Source organism: Solanum stenotomum, chromosome 12, assembly GCF_019186545.1.
Source record: "Solanum stenotomum isolate F172 chromosome 12, ASM1918654v1, whole genome shotgun sequence".
NCBI lineage: Eukaryota > Viridiplantae > Streptophyta > Magnoliopsida > Solanales > Solanaceae > Solanum > Solanum stenotomum.
In genome coordinates, this window is record NC_064293.1 from 44,472,589 (window position 1) to 44,494,127 (window position 21,539).

Sequence of the window (21,539 nt, forward strand, 5' to 3'; positions counted from 1 at the left end):
AAATATAATTTATTTTATCATGTTAATATTTAGTTAATGATAAATTTACATGAATGATTTTTTTGATACAAAAGTCTAAGTTGAGTGATTTTATTGATACAAAACAAAATTTATTTTTTCTAAATAAATTCTCAAAATTGAGTAGTTTTTTGAGTTATTAAATCTTATTTCGTGTAGTGTGTAATATATACGGAACTATATAGTCATTAATTATCCTCCAGCGTTACCTTGAGAAAGTACGTTAAACGGCGCAAATATCTATAGGAGATTTTATTATTTTTTAAGGAAACAATCAAATGGCTAAAAGGTTGACAATTCTATCACAAGTTCAAATATCATTAATAATCACTTAATCAGGTTAACTAACGTAAATCTCACAAGCTCAATTTAATATCACTGACTAGGTTAAGTATGTGAGTAATTAAGAAGGGAAAAAAAAATTGAAATCCAAAAGTGGACATGAGAGCTCAGGTGCACTAAAAAGAACTATATATATATGTGGTTGATTCAATCTTGTAGTATACTACTCAATATTAAAATATTAATGGGAAGGACATAATAAAGCATCACATAGACAATGAAACTTAATTAGCTAAGTATGCCGACTTTATAAAATATGATCAGAAGAAGGTACTTGTTACAATATGACATACAGAAAAGTGTATGGCAAGTAATTAGCGGCCGGCTGTGAAAGCAAACTCTTGTATATTATATTGTTAGTTAAATTACAAAGTGTTACCGAACCTCTGTCCGGTGTTTGCCATAATTTTTTATTTTTTTTGAGTAACCGTTTGAATGTCTTTGGATTTGGATGATCTAGTTTAATTTACAAAATAGTCAGCAAATTAAATGTATAATATATATGCATATTTCTATATATAATATACATAATCAGTACATAAATTTTATATTATATTGGAGAATTGACTTGTATATAGCCGTCGTTCACTCAATTAATTAACTTTAAAATAATCGACAGATGCGTAATATATGCATAATATTTGTATAATTGTGTATAATTATTATATAATTTATGTATATCGACGAAAAGAATAAACAATAAATTTGTCCGCCTATTTGTATGAACATCTATATGGATAAATAAGTTTGACCAAACTATACATTTTGATAAATTTTTCAAAATTTTATTCTGTTTCAAAAAATGATGCTTATATTTAAAATATATATATAATTATGACAAAATATTTGTTTGTAATCATATAAATACATATGACTTATCGTAGATCATAATTGATTATTGATTAATTCTTTCTTCTTTAGAATTTTGTTTATCCAAATGAAATATGCATCACAACAGAGTAGAATGAGGGGAGTATAATAAAAAGGCAAAGATAGAGTATTGGAGTATCGCGTTTTTTTTTTAGGAGAAAGTTGATGCATGTGGGTTTGAAAATCAAAGAGAGTGCATGGGCGGCTGTTAATTAGGAGTTCACTTTAGACCAAGCATGTTCTACACATGCACTATTCTGGAAAAAAAAAAAGCTGACACTACTTTAAATTGAAAGACCTTTTCTAACTACAATATATACTTTTCTTCAGACAATCAACAACAAACTACTCTCATCTGCTTAATTCTTTGTAGAAACTTCTTCTCTTTGTTAACACTGCACCCTCTTCAGTTTTAACGTGTGTCATGCAATAAGGAATAAAAAGATATGAATCTAATTAAGATTGTGTTTGAATACGTTTTTGATTATAATCTGAAAAAGAAGAAGTTAAGTAGCAAAGATTTTTGAAAATTTTGTGGTCTTAAATTAAAGATACAGTATTTTAATCTTATGATCTTAAATATGCTATGTAGAAAGTTTGAATTAAAGAATTGTCATATGTATTCTCATTTTAATGGACTGAAAAAGATAAATTAAAACGAAAAGAATAATATTTAATAGTTGAAGTTGTATTTGGACGTATGTATTTCAATCAAAATCTGAAGGGAAAAAACACGCTTTGCAGCTAGTTGGATGAATTTTAGTCAATGTAAAACTCTTCAAAGGAATTGTATAAAAGTGAAAAGAAACTAACCAATCAATTAACTTATCCAATCCCTCACATCCAGACGGCTGGCTGATATTCAGTTGAATTAAATTAGTTTCAAAAAAGACACTTACGTCAAAGGGTTAATTAGTTCAAATGACCTTAAAAAATAGCCTCTTCTTTAGAAAATTCGCTACGCAAAAGTTTTGTTGCACAATTGACATAAATTAATTTTACCTATAAGACAGAAGTTCTAAATATTTCAACATAGTAAACTTGCTCAACTAATCATAAGTTTTGTCATATAAGCAAATGTTAAACTTATTATAGATGGGCAATCTAAGCTATTTGGCTATTCCCCTTGATTTTTTTTTTAAACAAATTATAAATTGAAGACAAAAATTTGAAACGAGACACCTTTGGAAACACGAAGCGTCTTTTCCTGTGCGTCAAAAGCCATTATTCTCGAATTAAAACTCTTGTACAAAAGATTCACTATTGGATTTACTTTACAGATATATAATTTTTCTTTTTCTAAGGAGTACGTACTAGATATTCCATTTAAACATGATTTCAGTCCTTAAATCTTATACGTGGTTTGCTTTCTTTTATTTGATGTTGAATAAAAGGGAATGCATGTACTATTTGTTGCTTTCTAGTAATTTAGATTAGAGACTTGTTGTGTATCTTTATGTCTTCTTTACTATTGGTCCCAACTTCCTAATCCAATTAAATCGTAGCAAAGCACCATTAATTCAACATTTAGAAAAGTTTATAGCTAGGTCTTACCAAAGCACCATATCTTAACAGTAAAAAGCTTCTCTCCAAGTTGATTTGGTACATTGCACCCACATATTCTTCTTTTTTAGATGTTTAATGAAGGACGATATATAGGACGTCACACTAGTCTCAAATCTCAATAAGTGATAATATCCTAATAGATATTAGATTATAAAGTAATTAAGCTCGTAATTAGGTTTAGCTAGACGGTCTGACTTAAATCAATCAAATCCATGTATATATCTGCCGACTTAAATTAGCTAATACTATTTATTTTACATTTGGACCAAATTTTCCTGAATTTTGAACTTAATCCAAATTTTAAATGCACTTCACCAAGAAAAGTGAAATGTCTAATAGATTCAAAATTCAGCATAAATAAAAAACACTTGGTGATTCTTTCCATCTGTTCTATTCTTGGTGGGCAAAGTTACTTGATACCTGTTGCTGGTAGGAGGTGGCAGGTATTTTGTAGAATTAGTCGAGGTACATGAAAGTTGACCTTGACACCACAATCATAAAAACAAATTAAATTGAGATGTCTATAAACCATTTAAGTAACTGAAATTAATCATTCAACGCTCTGTACATATACAACACATGATAAGAATTATAATACTTACTCTAATTAAACAACGTACAATATAAATCCTCGCCAAATTTTCTTAACTAAGGTAAACATCTAAAAAGATTCCCAAGCTGCATCAAATAAGAACATTATTCGACGTTATTGTATATTGGCCGTGAATAGAGGTGGAATCGAGCGGATAACAATATATATATATATATATATATATATTTTACCCATTTTGCCAACCCTAGCAGTGTATGTTATAATAAATTCCATTAACCTTGATCATGTTTATGTTCTTCTTCCTGGGTAAATAATGGATTAGCAATATTTTTGAGCTGCCCAACATTAACCTCAGTGATCATCAATGTACAACTCTCTCCTACATCATCGGAATCATGTTTAGTATCAATATAAACGCACGAACAACGTTCCAATGATACAAAAAATGCCGCGGCGACTCCGCTAATAAGCCGAGTCGCAACGCCATCAACCCTCTTGGAGACCACTGTCCCACAACTTTTGATTGATTTTTCTGGCACTTCTCTTGGTGTAACCATCGAACTTTTTTGACACCAAAGGAGGTCCACGCCGCACGTAAGCGCTTTCTTCATTCTAATTCTAATTGTAATTTTAAATTTGTTGTAAAATGATCAATTGAGGTTTTACAATTTTTACGCTAAGCTTTTTATAATCAAGTAGAATTTAAGTATATGATTATTGGCGTGCCATTAGGATATTATTTACTTCCTCATGTAAACAACACCAAGAATTTCTTCTCATCAAAGTGTCATGATTTAAATTGTGCAGGCCTGTGTGTTTATTACGACTCAAAATATCATTAGGGGTGATTAAATGTATATACTTATATCAATAATTTATTAAACCATCTGTAATTTACCATAGAGTCACTCAACTAACAATTTTTATTTCAACAAGTCATGCAACTTTGTTTTATGACACAAAAATCACTCAATTAATGATAATTACCTTAAAAGGCCGCTCAACTTTAGTTTGTTTTGTAATAGAAAATTCACTCAACTATCACTACTTCACATACAAAGTCATGATATTTCCGATAGATATTGCTGACGAAGAAATTTTTAAAAGTTATTTTGAAAAAATAAATCTCTTTATTTTAGTTAACTCATTGCTTAATTAGTTGTGTTAAATGAGAGATAAAAGCGATTAGTCGAGTTAACATGTGAAAAAATTGTGCAACTCTTTTCTTTTAGGTCAGGTAATAAGTATGATAATTAGATGCACTTTCTACAGGAAATTAACTATCGTATTGATCAAATTAGAAGAAGAAAAGAAGAATGTTTTTAGGGGCAACTGGTAATTAAGGGATAACCTATGGAATGAAGTAAATTAAAGACGAGAACTATCAAATACTCCAAGTCTCAAAAGTTGATGAGACCAAACCAATATTCTTTTGTCTGATTAGACATGGAATTTGTAATCCACAAGATATTTAGCACAATTGTCGAAAGATGTAATTCGAATTACAGTATTTCATATGCTTCTGTTGTCTGATTGATCTTTATCTTAACTATACTAATTCCATTCAATTATGAGAGGAAAAGATTAAGGGCATCTTTTATGAAAAATTGATTTTCCGAGCCCAATAAATGCGCAACAAAGAATTGGGTCACGACTAATAAGTCCGGTAAGGATATATGACGAGTCCAATTAGACTAAGTTGGGCCTTTATATTTTGCAGAATAAAGTCTCAGAAATTCGATTGGGCTATTTCGTACGGTAGTGTACGGATGTGTTTGAACTTTGATATACACAACAAATATATGTGTAAAATTTTAATAAGCGTTTTTTTTTACAAAAAAATAAATATAATAGATTTTATCATGAATATTTATCCCATAAATCTATATCATAAATATAACAATAATCTGACTTTGCAACAAATTACATTTATACAATAAAAATACATGGTATATTTTACCAACATAATAATCTATACCATGGTTGGACATCTTGTAATTAAGATGGTTTAGGGACTAATTTGAAATCAGAACATTGGCTTACTAATTGCAAGTTACAACTGATCAACTTAAATACCAACACACTAGCAAAATGATATTTCCATCCTATTATATTCTTTTAACTTTTTCTAGAAATATTACAATTTCGTAATATGTTTGGTTTCTACATTACATTGCATTATTCAAGTATATATCAAGCATATACGATATGAGTAATATCCGCAAGAAACAATTGATGCTAAATGTGGTGGATGATATAAATTCACTGAATCTTGATTTTGTTTTTCCAGAACTTGGCCAAATAACTTCACAATTGTTAATTTATCATAATGTTTGAAGTGGAGAAATCTTTAGCTCGAAAATATAAGCCGGCTACAATTCCTATTACAAACCGAATAGGGAGCCTGTTGGTGATATCTCTCTCAGCAACATCAACGTATCACTTGAGATAGTTCAATGGTTATAATTAAACTGTCGTATATAATCCACAATTCTGACAAACCTAATTAAGCCAACAAATTATTTGAAGTATTCAAATATTTTGAAATTAATGGGGACCAGATTTGTATATAGATTACTGAGGGTGGGAATAATAAAATAACAATTCAAACTATCAAAGGTCTCCTTTTTAGTCCACAATAGTTAATCATCACATTTTGTGAATAATTACTATTAATCGTCATGCAACATATGATTTTAAGTGTTCATATATACATCAAGGATCGCGCCTCCCTTCATTTCTACTTTAATTAATGGATCATCAAAGATTTTATAATGATATGCATGGGACTAATATAATCCATTTTTCATTTATTTATTTATTTATTTTGCATTGATGCCATATGAATGTGAATTCTGACTACAGTTTTTATGTAGCGTAACAGTAAAGGAGCTTTTCCTTAGCAGTTCCATTTGAAAAAATACTGATAAAAGGGGAGTAGTTGAATTTGTAATTTATAAGCATAAAAAGACTTGGGAATATATTAGTCTAGCTTTAGGGGATAATTAATTTGGAGTTGGAACATTAGGTTAATGATTGCAAGAGCAACTTATCATTGCAGGAATTTAAGGATGCAAATATATATATCGTTCTCACTCTGGTGAGTAATTAATCGTAACCGTTTCCCTACTTAAAGCCGGTTCGCTTGGTTCCGCAGGATCTCCAGATGCATTTTCTTTATCATGCGGGACCGCCTTGCTGATTCCCGGTTCGATGTCGTGCGCTGCCGCTTTCTCTCGTCAGAACACCGGTTCGACTTGTTATTATTCCGGTCCGGGTCATCTGAACTGGAACTAGAGTGAACAGAATTCAGTTTGGAGTCATCAGACCCTGAATCGGAGTTTAAAATAACCTTTGGCGAAACAACCGGTTCTTCTTCTTCCACTTCTTGTGGGAATAGAATAGCCGGTTCGATACATTCCCTAGGGGTGAACCCGCCATCAAAAGCCGGAGATGTATTGTGGAAAAGTCCATCGGCGGACAGAGCAGTGGCCGGCAAAGTGGACAACATGGTCGGAAAATCGCTTCTAAGGGGGGTGGGTAGTTAGGAGGAGAAAAGTGAAGTAGTAATGTCACGAGTTTAGTATTTATTGGGAAACGGGAAAGAGTAGGGTGTGTTCCACCAGGGATATTTTTGTAATTTGCTAAAACTTTTGAGTAATGTGGCACTAGTACGTGGGGTCCATTTAAAAGTAGACTTTTGGTGACACAAGTACTTGGGACCCAACAATTCAGCTTAGTCACGAAGGAGCAAAAAAAGTGGGACTATGGATGGCAATGGGCCGCGTGCGGGGCGGGTTTTGTCAAATTTATAAAATTTTCAACCTGCTCTGTATCGTCTCGCATAACATTTTTTTCTATTTTCAATCTCTCTTGCCCCGTCCCAAATAAACCCGTCTCGTTCGCCTTGAATAAGTTTTTTTTGCTTACTTTATTATTTATATATAAATATTTTAAAATTTTATAAATTACTATTATTATATTATATTCAAAACAATTTAACAGTTGAACATCTGGAGATATTTTAANCCCCCCCCCCCCCCCCTATCAAACAAAAAAATAAAAAATTTAAAAATTACATTTGAAAAATGTTTCAAATTCTTTGATTTATTTTTACCTCACCCAACCCCTACTATCTCTACCCTACCCTTCAAAAAAAAAATCTTTTCAAATTTAATTTTTAAATTTTATTTTATGTCACTCCCCACTGGGGTGGGGACACGTTGCCTACGTGTCATATTTGATTTGAGTTGTGCGCGTGAGGAGCCAATAATTTGAAAAGGTGCTTACGTGGCTCGGCTCCGGCTTTGCTGATGAGCTGAAATTGATACGGTTCAGTCTTAGTTTACCTGACATTATTTAACAAGTTATTAAATTTAGAAAGAAAAACATTTTAAAATTTAATTCGTGGTCTTAGACCTTAGAAATTAGTGTGAATATAACTCATTTTAATAAAGATAATAAAAGGAATTTTAAAATTAAATTATTTTAATTTTAAAAAGATGGTAATATATATCTTTTAATGATAACTGGTAGAAAAATAATATACTAAGTAAATTGAGATGGAGAGAGTAATAAAGTTTTTAAGAAAGCGATGGACTACCCATTCTCTGGCCATTATATTTAATAAAAACTACTTAACTATACATACATTACAATCATACATACTATATTTACCTCTAGTTTAAAATAATTATACATGCTACCACTTTTAATATTTATATCATATATTTTTAAAAATTTAATCAGATACACAAAATTCTTAATATATGATATTGAATAATATCCTAAACTTAAACTCCTTAATTAATGATTCATTAATAAGTCAAAATACTTCTACTACATCTAGTGTTTCTNNNNCCCCCCCCCCCCCCCCACCCCACGTCCATCAACCCTCTTTCTTTCTTCATCTTCTCTTTCTTTCTTCCTTCATCCTCTCAATACATGTTTATATGTTCAAATCAACATTATACATATAGGTTGTTTCTATCGTTTTATTATTCTCATGTATCTTAGTTTTGTAATGAGTTAAAGTTTACAATAATCTGAAGTACAATTTTAAAAAGTTTTTCAAATTAGGTTTTATATTTGTTGATTTTGTTGTTTCTCAAACACTTTAATAGCCGACCATCCTAAAATTGGATGATTTTTGTCAAAGGTATTGCACATGAACAATATTATACTAAATCAAACAACTTTATTTATTTTCATTCATGAATTTTTCGTTGAAGGGATTGTCTCTTCATCTGCCAACATTCAAGCTGGGAATAGATCTAAGTATAGGAAAGACGTAAATCAAGATGGAAGAATTACGTCAGGCTTAAGATAACAGAATAAATACATCATTAAGTACACATCAAGTGCAACAATGTTGGATGCACATCAGGTGTACATGTATTTAGTTAAGAGTTTGTGTATCCGAGTTAAGAAATCATATATATCTATGAGAAAAAAATGTCATATGCTAAAAAGAGAATGATTTTTTTTTGATTAATGATAACACAGATATTGATCTACCGTCGTGATTTGTTCCTAAATTCATGCATTTCAGTTACATTCCATATTTAGATACACATAATTATATGTATATGTTTACTATGTATCCGAGATACATGTTTTGAATATAATGTATGAAATTGATACTTGATACATCAAATTAATACTAGACAAATATAAAAGATACATGAAATTAATATTACATCATATAAATAGATACATGAAATTAAGACTAGACCACATATAACAAATACACAAAATTAATACTACATACTTCTATGATACATATGAGTATACTTGTATGATACTCATGTATCTAAGTGTTTAGTTTTTGGGATACATCATATACTAATAATAGATACATCAAATAAATAAATTTATTATTTTAAGAGTAATAAAATGAAATTAATCAAATTACATGACTAGCATATACATGTTTTTGTTTTTTTATTAATAATATTATTGAATTTATTATTTCAAATAATGATAAAATGAAATTAGTTATACATAGATACATTCCTTGATTTTCGTCTTATATTAAGGAATTTGATTAATTTATATTTTCATAATTATCCATCCTGCAGATACATGTATCTCGTGGATTCAAACTCATGTATCGTAAGCATAAAATATGATAAAGAAAATAATATTTGAAACTATCAAAAATCTTAATAATTAGAACCTAAACTGGTGGGATTTATGAAGTTTGCCGTTATATTTATCCAGTGTTAATACTAAAAAGAAGTGAAGACTTGATATGTGCTTAGGTCATCATTTGTTTTTCCTCAGATTAATTGTTACTTGTAATACTTTAGGGGCGGATGTTATTATTAAGTTTTAAATTTATCTGAATTTAATGGATCATGATTAAAAATTGCAAAATACAAATGATTCAGTATTTAAAAGTTAAACCCATAAACTTTAGGGAAAATTGTACATAATGACAAACTATTAATTCAAATTAAATGGTATAATCACATTTTAATTTAATTGTGCCCTATAACAAATTGTTTGCCAGTCGCCTCTTTCCCTCAAACTCTCGCTCGCTCTCTCTGTCGCTCGCCTCTCTCGCTTTATACAACATAAATGTATAAATTGTGTTTCTGTTTGTATAAAACGAAAGAAAATTGTATATACACATGCAAATACATATATATTCGTCTTAAACACTTATAATTATACAATAAAAATATTCCCCTGCCTAGTTCTCTTTTGCCTTTCTCTCTTTCTCATTTTATACAAACACAGATTATACAAATATAATGTATAATTTATGTTTGTATAATGTATAATTTATGTTTGTATAAAGCGAAAGAGAGCGATTTTTGATATACAAATATTTTTGTCAACGATTTATACAAACAAGAGGCTAACAACAATTTATACAAATGACCTGCCAGTAAAATTATACAAATCTGAAGAGGAGCCAACAAATTATACAATTGCTTCTTTTTTGTATATATGTATAGCGAAATAGACATAGCTTTCAATTGTATATGTATAGCGAATATTCATATATATATTTGCTATGGAACACAATTATACAAACTTTGTTATATCATATAAATATTATTTTTTTATTTACTATATTTGAAAGTTGCTCTAAACTTTATTCCAAGTCTCAAGAGTTGGTGAGACCAGACCAACATTCTTTTGTCCAATTAGAGATTACCAGCTACCCCTGAAAACATTCTTTTTTCTTCTTCTTCTTCTTCTAATTTGATCAAAAGATATATAGCACAGTTATCAAAACAACTAATTCGAATTGCAGTATTTCACAAGTCTCCTGATTCTGATGTCTTAATTAATTCCAGCAAATTATGCGAGGAAAAGAAAAACAAAAATATTAGGGAGTAAATTTTAGGTTTACCAAACATAAAAATCATATTTGTATTCTATATGTTTGCTATGACTATTAATATGTATATTTTGGTATACATATAAAAAAATCAATTGTATAATTTGTTTCGGTATACATATACAAAATAATCAATTGTATAATTTGTGTTTGTATAAAGCGAGGAAGAGAGAAAGACAAAAGAAAACTGGGCAGGGAAAGACCTGTATTTGTATAATTATAAGTGTATAGGACGAAAATATATATATTTGTATTTGTATATACAATTTTCTCTCGCTTTATACAAACACAAACGCAATTTATACATTTGTGTTTGTATAAAGTGAGAGAGGTGAGTGAGAGTGGAGAGCGAGATCTAGGAAAGTGGCGAGCAACTTCTTTGAGTGAGAGATGTGAACGAAAAGATATGTATATATACAGTTTTCTCTCACTTTATACAAATACAAACACATTTTATATATTTGTGTTTGTATAAAAGTGAGAGAGGCGAGGGAGCCAGCGAAAAACGAGAGTGACGAGCGAGAATTTCAGGGAGAGAGACGAATGACAACAATATGCTATGGGTTACAATTAAATCAAACTGTGGTTATATCATTTAATTTGAATTAATAGTTTGTTATTTTATACAATTTTCCCAATATTAAGGGCATCTATTATGAAAAAAATGAGCAACAAAGAATTGGGTCACGACTAATAAGTCCGGTATGGATATATGACGAGTCCAATTGGACTTAGTTGGGCCATTATATTTTGCAGGATAAAGTTTCACAAATTCGATTGGGCTATTTCTTTATGAACTGTGACCTGAATCAACTCAAAAGAAAGAGGAATAGAGTACGGATGTGTTTGAACTTTGATATGATGGAAAAATATTTCCTAATTCATATACAACAAATATATATACATTTTTAATAAACGTTTCTCTTACAAAAAAAAAAAATTCTTTTGATGTAATAAATTTTATCATGTATATTTATCCCATAAATCTATATCATAAATAATACTGTAACTATAATCTAACTTTGCAACAAATTATATTTATACTATAAAGTACATGATAAATTTTACCAACATGTAATAATTTATACCATGGTTGGAAAAATATCTTGTAATTAAGATAGTTTAGGGACTAATTTGAATTTAGAACATTGGCTTAATTGCAAGTCACAATTGATCAACTTAAATAGCAACACATTAGCAAAATGATATTTCAATATTATTATAATATTTCTAGAAATATTACAATTTCATAATATGTTTGGTTTCTACTGCATTATTCATGTATATATCAGGCATATACGAAGTGAGTAATTAATGTCCGCAAAAAACAATTGATGCTAAAGGTGGTGGATGATATAACTTCACTGAATCTTGATTTTGTTGTTCCAGATCTTGGCCAAATGATTTCACATTTGTTAATTTATAATAATAGTGTTTAAAGTAGAGAAAACTTGAGCTCGAAAATATAAGACGGCTACATTTTCTATTACAACCCGAATAGGGAGCCTGTTGGTGATATCTCTCTCAGCAACATCAATGTAACACTTGAGATAGTTCAATGGTTATAATTAAACTGTCGTATATAATCCACAATTCTGACCAACCAAACTAACCCAATACATAACAAATTATTTAATTTGAAGTATTCAATTATTTTAAAATTTATGGGGACCAGACTTGTACATAGATTACTGATGGAGTTATGGTGGGAATAATAAAATAACAATTCAAACTTTCAAAGGTTTCCTTTTTAAGTCCACAATAGTTAACAATCACGTTTTGTGATAATTACTATTAATCGTCATTCAACAACATATGATTTTAAGTGTTCATACATCAAGGATAGCGCACATCCCTCATTTCTACTTTAATTAATGGATGATCAAAGATCTTATAATGACATGGGCCTAATATATATAATCCATTTTCATTTATTTATATTTTTGGTTTTATATTGATGCCATGTGCATGTGAATTCTGAATATAGCTTACTTTTCCTTATCAGTTCCATTTGAAAAATACTGATAAAAAGTAGCTGTACAATTGTAATTTGTTAGCTAGCGTTAAAAGACTTGAGAATTATAATTGATATATCGATAATTTCTTTTGTAAATTAAGACGCTAGCTTCAGGGGCTAATTAATTTCGAGTTGGAACATTAGGTTAGTGATAATAAGAGCAACTTAAATTTAACAACTTATCAAATGCATTTATTGCAGGAATTTGAGGAAGCAAATATGTCTCATTTTAAATGTTAATTGAGAACTAAAATTCCTTGTATGGGGTAAAAATTTCCTCCATAGTACAAGCATTATATATAGTGGCATTCATGATAACAATTGACAAGCAATTCATGATCGACCTCTTTATTTTATTTTGAACCTTTCCATTTCTCTAGTCGCACTTTGAATATTGGCACCAAATGTCAATTTGCACATTAATAGATGCAAGACCAATAGCTAAAGCAAGCAAGTCATCATTTTTATCATGCCTATCTGCAGAATTTCAGAAAAAAGAAAGTGAACAAAAAAAGAGATACTTTACGACAAATTGTTCTGAAATAGATATAGTGGCCACCCTGGATTGTCAAACATAAAATGATTATGAGGTTTTGCTATGCCATTTTTTTGTTTGACTGTTAGGAGGCAAACGAATTGTATTCAAAACATCTTTGAAGCTTTTGTATCGATAGTCAAACATCAAAATGCGTGTCTTGAACATCATATATATATATATATATATTATATGTTTTTTTATCATTTGATCATCGGTATATATTTTCCACTTTAATTTATAGCGCTTAAGATCAAATTGTTTGAGTTAATGTAAATAAATGCTAACAAGTATTTTCCTATTGCTGATAATTAAACAGTAAACATGCAGTAAACACACTTCAATCAATCCACTCTTCTAAACTAGCAGGATACTTGGAGTCTTGGATACGTGCATTTATTTGAATGCTGAAAGTTTAACTTCGCATCAGATTTTAAATGTCGCAATCTAAGCTTATGACACGTATTGTCTTGTCTGCTTTAGCCTAATAGACAGACCTCTTGGCTCTTGGATTTGCATTTCATAATATATATATCATCCAATGCAAAAACGTGCATCGCATGTAAACTTATGTTATGACTTCTTAAACTCTTTCATTTTTCATTATCATTTCAATGTACTATTCGCCAAAAGTGTAATATGCAACCATTTTTTCAGAAATTTGTCGGCCTATATACAAAAGTAAATCAATCTTTCTCTTTTTCCTGCCCATATTAATCTTTCTCTTAGTCAGCTCATATGGTTGTCACACTAAAGTTGTCAAAAAAACGCTGAATCACAATCTTAGAAGATCTTGTTAAAACATTTTAATTTATTCTTAAATTCTTTGTTTGTTTCTTTGGCATGCAGCATATATAATAAAACACAGCATTGTTTGCTTAAGCAAGAAAAATATACAAAAGGTAGGAATTAAGCAATTTGTAAGAAGGCATTTGTGCTTTAGCGGCCGAAAGCGCTTAACGGATCAGAGATTTTGACTGGTCGAATATTTCCCTTTTTAACTTCAAACATTCTTTTCACTTTGGTTTTTTTAAAGTCACATCCCATTTCTTTAAAGCAAAAGTATATATGAAAACATGACTTTTAGATATATGGCCTTCCGCGTTTGGTCAACTTTGGTAATTAGGACATATTTAGGTTATTATTTTTCTCCAAAACTCTATTTAATTAAGTGCGTTTTTAGTTATTAATTCAGTTAGCGTATTGTATTTGAATATTCAAAGCTTTCCATCAAGTTGTACTTCTTTTGATGGTCATCTCATGATCATTAGAATAATGATTTATAATTTCTTAATTAAGTTAATTAAACACATTACTTAGTCCGCTTTATGTTAAAGCAGCTACCCTTTGCGGTTGGAGAAGACCGTGGAGTGGAGTGGATTGAGTTGAATTGAATTAAAATAAGGCACCACTGGTATATTTTCTTGTATCCATCACCACCTTTACAAATTGGCTATGCCTAAAGCTTAGCACCTCTTCAATGCACGTAACCTTTGTTGTTTGATTGGGTTAGTGGCGGGGTCAAGATTTTCATTAACGATGTTCTAAATATAAAAAAGTAAATAAACAAAGAAGCCAAAGACGCCGAGATTCAATATCTACTATATATATTTTTATTTTATTTTCATATAAAAATAATATAATTTTCCGTAAGGAGCGGCTTCTCTCTTTATCAAGTTGAGATTAAACAGAAATGCTGAAATTAAAAATTATGTCCAATTTCCATGCACCACCACATGCAACTTCATTTTTTAAAAAAGAAGTTATAACTGTATGGTAATTTTATCTGATGATTATTTTGTTTTAAGAACATCTTAATATAATGGTATGCAAGCCTAACAATGATCGTTTTCATTTTTTAATATAAGTAACATATCATATGGGACCATGATAATCAAGAGACAGATAAGAAAATTGGCCTATACATATCACAATAAATATGTAAGAACTATTCATTCATCATTAAGTATGTGAAACAAAAATGTCAACTTTTACTAGATATTCTTCATTTTAAACGGCGATTCTGCAACGTAACCTACTCTATAGCATTTTCAGAGCTCTGTATCCATAACAAGTTCATGAAATAAATTCCCATGCCAGGTCCCCATATTTCACTGTCCTCCAGATATCCCCATAACACTACGTACAACCCACGGCACCACAAATTAAATAATCATAACAAGAAGACTACACAAAAAAAATTTAAATTCCCAACCACCTAAAAAAAGAACAAGTAATAAAAAGAAGACGGTTGATCATGAAGAAAACCGATAAAAGAACATTCTTGGCTGTTCTAGATAAATGAATGTCTATCATATATGCATTAAAATATAGAAACCTTGATTATATCATACGTACGTTGCTTCACGTCTATATCGAATATTAATACTCGAACTTGCATCTCACTCTTGGAAATTTGATTTCTACTAATAAATTTGTTTGGAATTACTCTTGGATTATTCTGTTCCTACAAATTATAGTAGGGGAGAAAGGAGCATCTCGCGCTTACATACGTTCTTGGGAAAAGAATGTTGCAATCTATCATGACACAAATATTAGGGACTAATTTCACAGAGATAATTTATCGTTATTTTGAGACTCCTTCAACCTAGGCCACAAGAAGGGGTCATAATTATGGATGAGGAGAGGTCACAAAATTGAGTGAGAGAAACAAATTCAAATGTCAATCTCCGAGTTAATGGTGTTCATTCAGATTTTCCTATTCCCTTTAACAACTTGAAAATAAAAACAATAATTCACGTTTAACGGACCCCAGAAGGCATGGTAGCCCAATACTTAAAACTCTTAGCAATACAATGCCATTTTCAATTATCATTAAATATAAATACTGCTACTTTCAATCGGAATACGACTATATATTAAACAAATAGGTATTACTCCGTATCTATTTATCTACCAGTAAATTAATTTTACCTTTGCAGATGTATATGTCTTTCTCTGGTCATTTTTTAATTCTGAAAAAAACTTCGGTACGTATTTTACATACATTGTAGTCCACTTAAAGATAAAATATCGTCATTTCCCTGACATGGATATATGTTAAAAGTCTCCCTTTCACTCATTCAAGTTCACACTAGAAGTTTGTGATTGTCATTCTCTCAATTTCATTATAAATTGATGCCACCACACAACACAGAGTTTATTGAGCTATAGACAAGATATATATTCCTCTTCATCTCTTCCTGCATAGTACTAAAAAATTAAGCATCTAGCTAAAGCTAAATAATAAGTCATGTCTAAAGCATCTGCTAGCTTTTTCTTCATCATCCTTCTCCTCTGTTTTGCCCTGTCCTATGCTGCTCGCCCTCAGCCACTATTTCACGAGGCTACTCTCAACAATATTCAACACCAGGTACGTAATCTGATTGTTGAATTGTGTAATTATCTTATCTAAAATACTTAGTTACATTTTTGTTAAATATATAACGTTATTATTATTCACAAATAATTTAGTCTCGTATTAGTATAAAATAATTTGAATTATTTCAGGATGTTGTTGAACCAAAGGAAGTTGGTAAGGAAGAGAGTTGCAAAGGAGTCCAGGAAGAAGAATGTTTAGAAAGGAGGACTTTGGCTGCTCATCTTGACTATATCTATACCCAAAATCAGAACCCTTGAAGAAAGTACTATTCCCAAGGACGAAAATGATCAGTTGATTTGATTTACAATGATTAATTGACCTAAGTTTTCCGTTAATTTATGTTTCACTAAAGTAGTGATAGAACGAGTGAGTTATCACATATATTATATAGTATTGCTTTTGGTGTGTTTCATGTTGATTTTTCCTGTACGCTAATAAATCCAAAATCAAGTTCCTAGTGTATGTAAGTTGATCGATTACTTAATTTATGTACTTGATTTCTTGTATGCAAGTTGATCCATTAGTAGAGCAAGTTCACTATATAGTTTTTTTACTTCTTACTAGTAGTTGAAAAACAATTGCTGAGAAAACCTATCTTTAATGAAAGAAGTATGTACCAAGATAAATAATCAAACTTATTGCAATACTCCACGTCAACGTTAGCGCAGCATTTCGACCACGGAGACAAGAGAAGACCGGTAGTTAATTGTTGAATTAATAAAAGGAGAGCGTTGGACTTGTATGTACTATGCTTATTTTTGGCTAAATCCTAATATATATGGAGTAGTGATTAATATATTATCATGAATTCAAGTAAGTACCAATAAGAATGACGACTTAAAAGTTGACATATATTTGGTTTTATCCAGAGATATTTTTCATCTTCGGCTGGTAATATAATATAGTACAAGATATCAAATTTATCCGTCCACCATAAGTCCATAACTGTACTAGGTGACTGAACCCTAATTTTCTAGAAGATTTAAAATATGAAGAAGTAAACATATGAAGAAGAAGAAGAAGAAGCTATAGGTGGTTCAACATCTACTAAATATATATTCAAAAATAATTTTAACCATGTATAAAAAATGTAATTTCCACCAAAGGAGGTTTGGATGAACCCTTTGACCCTACCTGGCTCCGTCCTGGAGTTTTGGACTAATATTTTCAATTGGGGACGTTCCTCGTCCATAGTCATGATCATGTTGATTACAAAGTGGCACTATATCAATACAAATATGTTATCGTTAAGAAGAAAAATAAAAGAATGTCAAGCTGCTGTACTAAATGTGCTTCGACCAAGACGACTATTCTATTTCTGTCAACTACATATTTAGAGTTTTCCAAAGAGCTGCAGTAGCAAATTAGAGATGCATGCATATTGTCCCCATATTTCGTTTTCCTCCAGAATATCCACAAGAATATACAAGTATAAAACCAAAATAATAATAATATACTATAACAAGAAGACTAGGATTAAATTTTAATTTCTATTTTATTCTAGAATGTGTGGACCATTACACGTGTGGAAAAATGCTTAGCTTGGGCCAGGTAGAAAAATAAAACGCCCTGGTATCATGAAAATCTCTTTAGACCAATGCGTAAATCGAATACTCAAACTTGCATCTCATTCTCAGAATTTTGATTATTCATTATCTGTTTGAGAATAATACTCCTGAACTACTGTTCTATTGTTCTTTCCAATTCCTTCATGCTGTACAAGTCGGGGAAAGGCCTTTTCCCGATAGTTATCCTTGTTCAAGGGGAGTCAATTGGAGGAAATGAAACATTTTGACCACTTATGAATCGAGTAGAAGGAAATGACCCTTTTCAGATCTCTTATGTGTAAAAATAAAGATGATAAGTGGCATACAAAATTAATTCTCCCTTTAATTACACTCATCACAAAAGAAGTCGCACCCCAATTTTAGCAAATATATTGGGTCAGCAAAGCATAAATGCCTTTCTAATTGAAAAAAGATGAATACTAGTTGCAATAGTTAGGAAACGTAACAACCATTTATCAATGGCGTTATGTACGTAGCTATGAACTTTCCTTTCATTGATTAATAATTCTCGTGGTCACCGTTAATTAATACTCCGAAGATTCCTTCTTCTTCTGCCCTTTATTGTTAAAATAAAAGACTTTAATTTGTACATACTTATATCCTGGTCCAAATTGAGAAAACAATTAATTTCTTGATTCTCCATTACCCAAATATCTTTAAAGTCACCCATTTAACTCATCCTAGTTCAGACTCAATGCCCTCCATTTTGCAGTATAAATACATGCCACCACATAACACATGCTTCATATAGAGCTGGAGTTACATAGCAATATTACTCGAAACAAGTATTATATTACATTAAATTAACAACCAATTAACCATGTCTAAAGCCAATACCAGTTTTTTCTTCATTATACTTCTCCTCTGTTTTTCCCTGTCCTATGCTTCTCGCCCTGGCCCAGCTTTTCACGAGGCCACCCTCAACATTGATCACCACCAGGTAACCAAAATTCAATATGTCGTGAAATTTTCACTTTCTTTTCGATAAATTTTATGATTAAACATTAGACGATGATCTAAAATTTTGTTATATTATTACGTTACAGGATCATGTTGTTGAATCAAAACAAGTTGCAAATGAAGAGAGCTGCAACGGAGGGCAGGATGAAGAATGTTTAGAAAGAAGGAATTTGGCTGCTCACCTTGACTATATCTATACCCAAAATCAGAACCCGTGAACTAGTTTGCTATTTGGTACATTGAAAGTAGACGAGACAGCTATATATATCACACATTAAAATTAGCTTACTGTACATCTGTCCGGTTGATTTTTCCTGTACCTTAAAATGAATTAATCGCATACAAATTTTCTTCTTCCATCCTAGATTCTGTTTTGCTTTCTATATAAGTATTTTTAGAATTTGTGATTTTAAACATATTTGTGACATTTATAAGAGAATCTTATCAAGAGTATAAAATTAAGGAGTTTTTCAATATACAAAAAATAGTACTCCGTCATTTTTTCCCCATAATATCCTATAAAATGAGAAAACCGAGGGACAAATTGATACCTCAAATTTAAAAAATTAAAATAACTGCTAGAATTTTTAAAAATGTTTTGCTACATGGAGAACAATATAGAGACCTAGTAGTAGTAGCTTAACATGAAAATAGTTGAGATATTTTTATCATAAAGATCTTGTGTTTAGGTTTTAAAAATAAAAAAAGAATCATACTGAAAATAAATTAGTTGAGTTCTAATATAACAGATTTTAAAAAAAAATTACGTTGCAGGTAATTTAGTCGAATTCTAATAGGATAGCTGAGAAGAGAATTGAAACCAAGAAAAAAACATGGAAAAACGGCAGAGTATAAAATGTTATTGAACCAGCTGATCTGATGACGTGGGTCGTTGACGCTTTAACAGCACAAGGTCGGCTATGTAATTGCGAAACGAGCCGTGTTAAATTGTAATACATCTATCTAATCAATAAAATACGTGAAAATTGTATGAAATAGCAAATTATTAATTTAAATTAAATTTTTTTGTTATAGTTTATTTTAATTATAATTCGCAGCAAATATCCTTTTTTTTGTCATCTGATTCGGTATATAATTAGTTATTTTATGTATAAAATGTGTTTGTGTTTGTATAAAATGAGAGAAAAGTGTATATACAAATACAAATACATATATTTCCGTCATATACACTTATAATTATACAAATACATATCTTATTATACAAATTACAATGTATAAATGAATTTATACGAAACTGAACAATTTGTATAAAGTTGAATGTTTGTAGTGAATTATACAAATCAAAAGCTACACAATACAAACTATAGTTATAACATACAAATATGATTTTTATGTTTGTTATATGTGAAAGTTGCTCATAAAATACTCCCTTCGTTTTAAAAGAATGACCTAGTTTTCCTTTTTAATCTGTTTTAAAAAAACTAACCCCTTTTTTTATATAATATTTTAACTTCAACTTTCCACGTGGCATGTTTAAGGCCATAAGATTAAAGAATATTTTGGTACATTTGACACAACTTTAATTTAGAATCACAAGATTAAAAAATTTCTTTTATTTTTAAAATTCTGTTACAAGTCAAACTAGGTCATTCTTCTTGAAACGGAGGGAGTAGCCTTTTCTTGCCTCATCTTAAAGATAATAGTAAGACTTACCATCTTTGACAATTGTCAGTCAGTTGAATCGGTTGTATCTCAAGGTGGATGTATTTCTAGTACACCACCATTAGATTTTTTTTTTGTTTCAGTATGACAAAGGTTAAGCTGATTCTTGACTATAGTATGCTAAATTCATATATATGTATATTTATCATTATTATTATTCATAAGATAACCAATACATATGTTATTATTAATCATTGTACATAATTCGTTGCATCTTGTAGGAACTCTAATATGCATGTACCAATTCATAAGTGTACAATCGACCAACATAGACACTTCCCCATAATTCCATTGTAGTACCATCACCTAACAAATTGGATGACAAAGGGCCTGTTTGGATGGATTTATAAAAATAATGTATAAGTCAAAGTTAAATGTCATAAGTAGAGAGTACCTTACTTTTGACTTTTGATTTATTTTAAATCTATTTTGATCTAAATATAATTATTTAAAAATAATTTTTAATCTTTTCAAACACCTCCATGTTTATTGTTTTGAGTTTATGTCTTTTGCCGTTGTACAAATATGTTAATGTAAAAGCTAATTGTAGTTAAATGTATAACCAATCATGAGTTGGTAACTTCAGAAGTATAGTGAATAACCTAATGGAACAGATCAAATTACATTAAGTGTGTAAAAGTGGTTTCATGCCATTAATCATATTCAATACAAAGAAATTAAGATAACTTAA

At 30.2% G+C, this 21,539-nt stretch overlaps 3 protein-coding genes across 3 annotated transcripts; 2 read left to right on the forward strand and 1 right to left on the reverse strand.

Moving 5' to 3' along the window:
- Positions 1–6,287: 6,287 nt before the first annotated feature.
- On the reverse strand, positions 6,288–6,903 carry LOC125846399 (basic leucine zipper 43-like). The gene has a single exon (XM_049525807.1). The coding sequence runs from the start codon at positions 6,858–6,860 to the stop codon at positions 6,480–6,482; it is 381 nt and encodes a 126-aa protein (XP_049381764.1). The 5' UTR covers positions 6,861–6,903; the 3' UTR covers positions 6,288–6,479.
- Positions 6,904–16,396: 9,493 nt separating this feature from the next.
- Positions 16,397–17,099, forward strand: LOC125846402 (phytosulfokines 3-like). Its single transcript, XM_049525810.1, has 2 exons — positions 16,397–16,628; positions 16,766–17,099. The coding sequence occupies exons 1-2, from the start codon at positions 16,509–16,511 to the stop codon at positions 16,892–16,894; spliced, it is 249 nt and encodes an 82-aa protein (XP_049381767.1). The 5' UTR covers positions 16,397–16,508; the 3' UTR covers positions 16,895–17,099.
- Positions 17,100–18,965: 1,866 nt separating this feature from the next.
- Positions 18,966–19,529, forward strand: LOC125846401 (phytosulfokines 3-like). The gene is made up of 2 exons (XM_049525809.1): positions 18,966–19,145; positions 19,252–19,529. The coding sequence occupies exons 1-2, from the start codon at positions 19,026–19,028 to the stop codon at positions 19,381–19,383; spliced, it is 252 nt and encodes an 83-aa protein (XP_049381766.1). The 5' UTR covers positions 18,966–19,025; the 3' UTR covers positions 19,384–19,529.
- Positions 19,530–21,539: the final 2,010 nt, after the last annotated feature.

What these genes read in the sequence shown, in the direction of transcription:
- LOC125846399 (XM_049525807.1), bottom strand. Translation starts at nt 6,860, where the DNA reads ATGTTGTCCACTTTGCCGGCCACTGCTCTGTCCGCCGATGGACTTTTC.
- LOC125846402 (XM_049525810.1), top strand. Translation starts at nt 16,509, where the DNA reads ATGTCTAAAGCATCTGCTAGCTTTTTCTTCATCATCCTTCTCCTCTGT. An exon ending in TCAACAATATTCAACACCAG is followed by an intron (nt 16,629 to 16,765) that starts GTACGTAATCTG and finishes GAATTATTTCAG; the next exon opens with GATGTTGTTGAACCAAAGGA.
- LOC125846401 (XM_049525809.1), top strand. Translation starts at nt 19,026, where the DNA reads ATGTCTAAAGCCAATACCAGTTTTTTCTTCATTATACTTCTCCTCTGT. An exon ending in TCAACATTGATCACCACCAG is followed by an intron (nt 19,146 to 19,251) that starts GTAACCAAAATT and finishes ATTACGTTACAG; the next exon opens with GATCATGTTGTTGAATCAAA.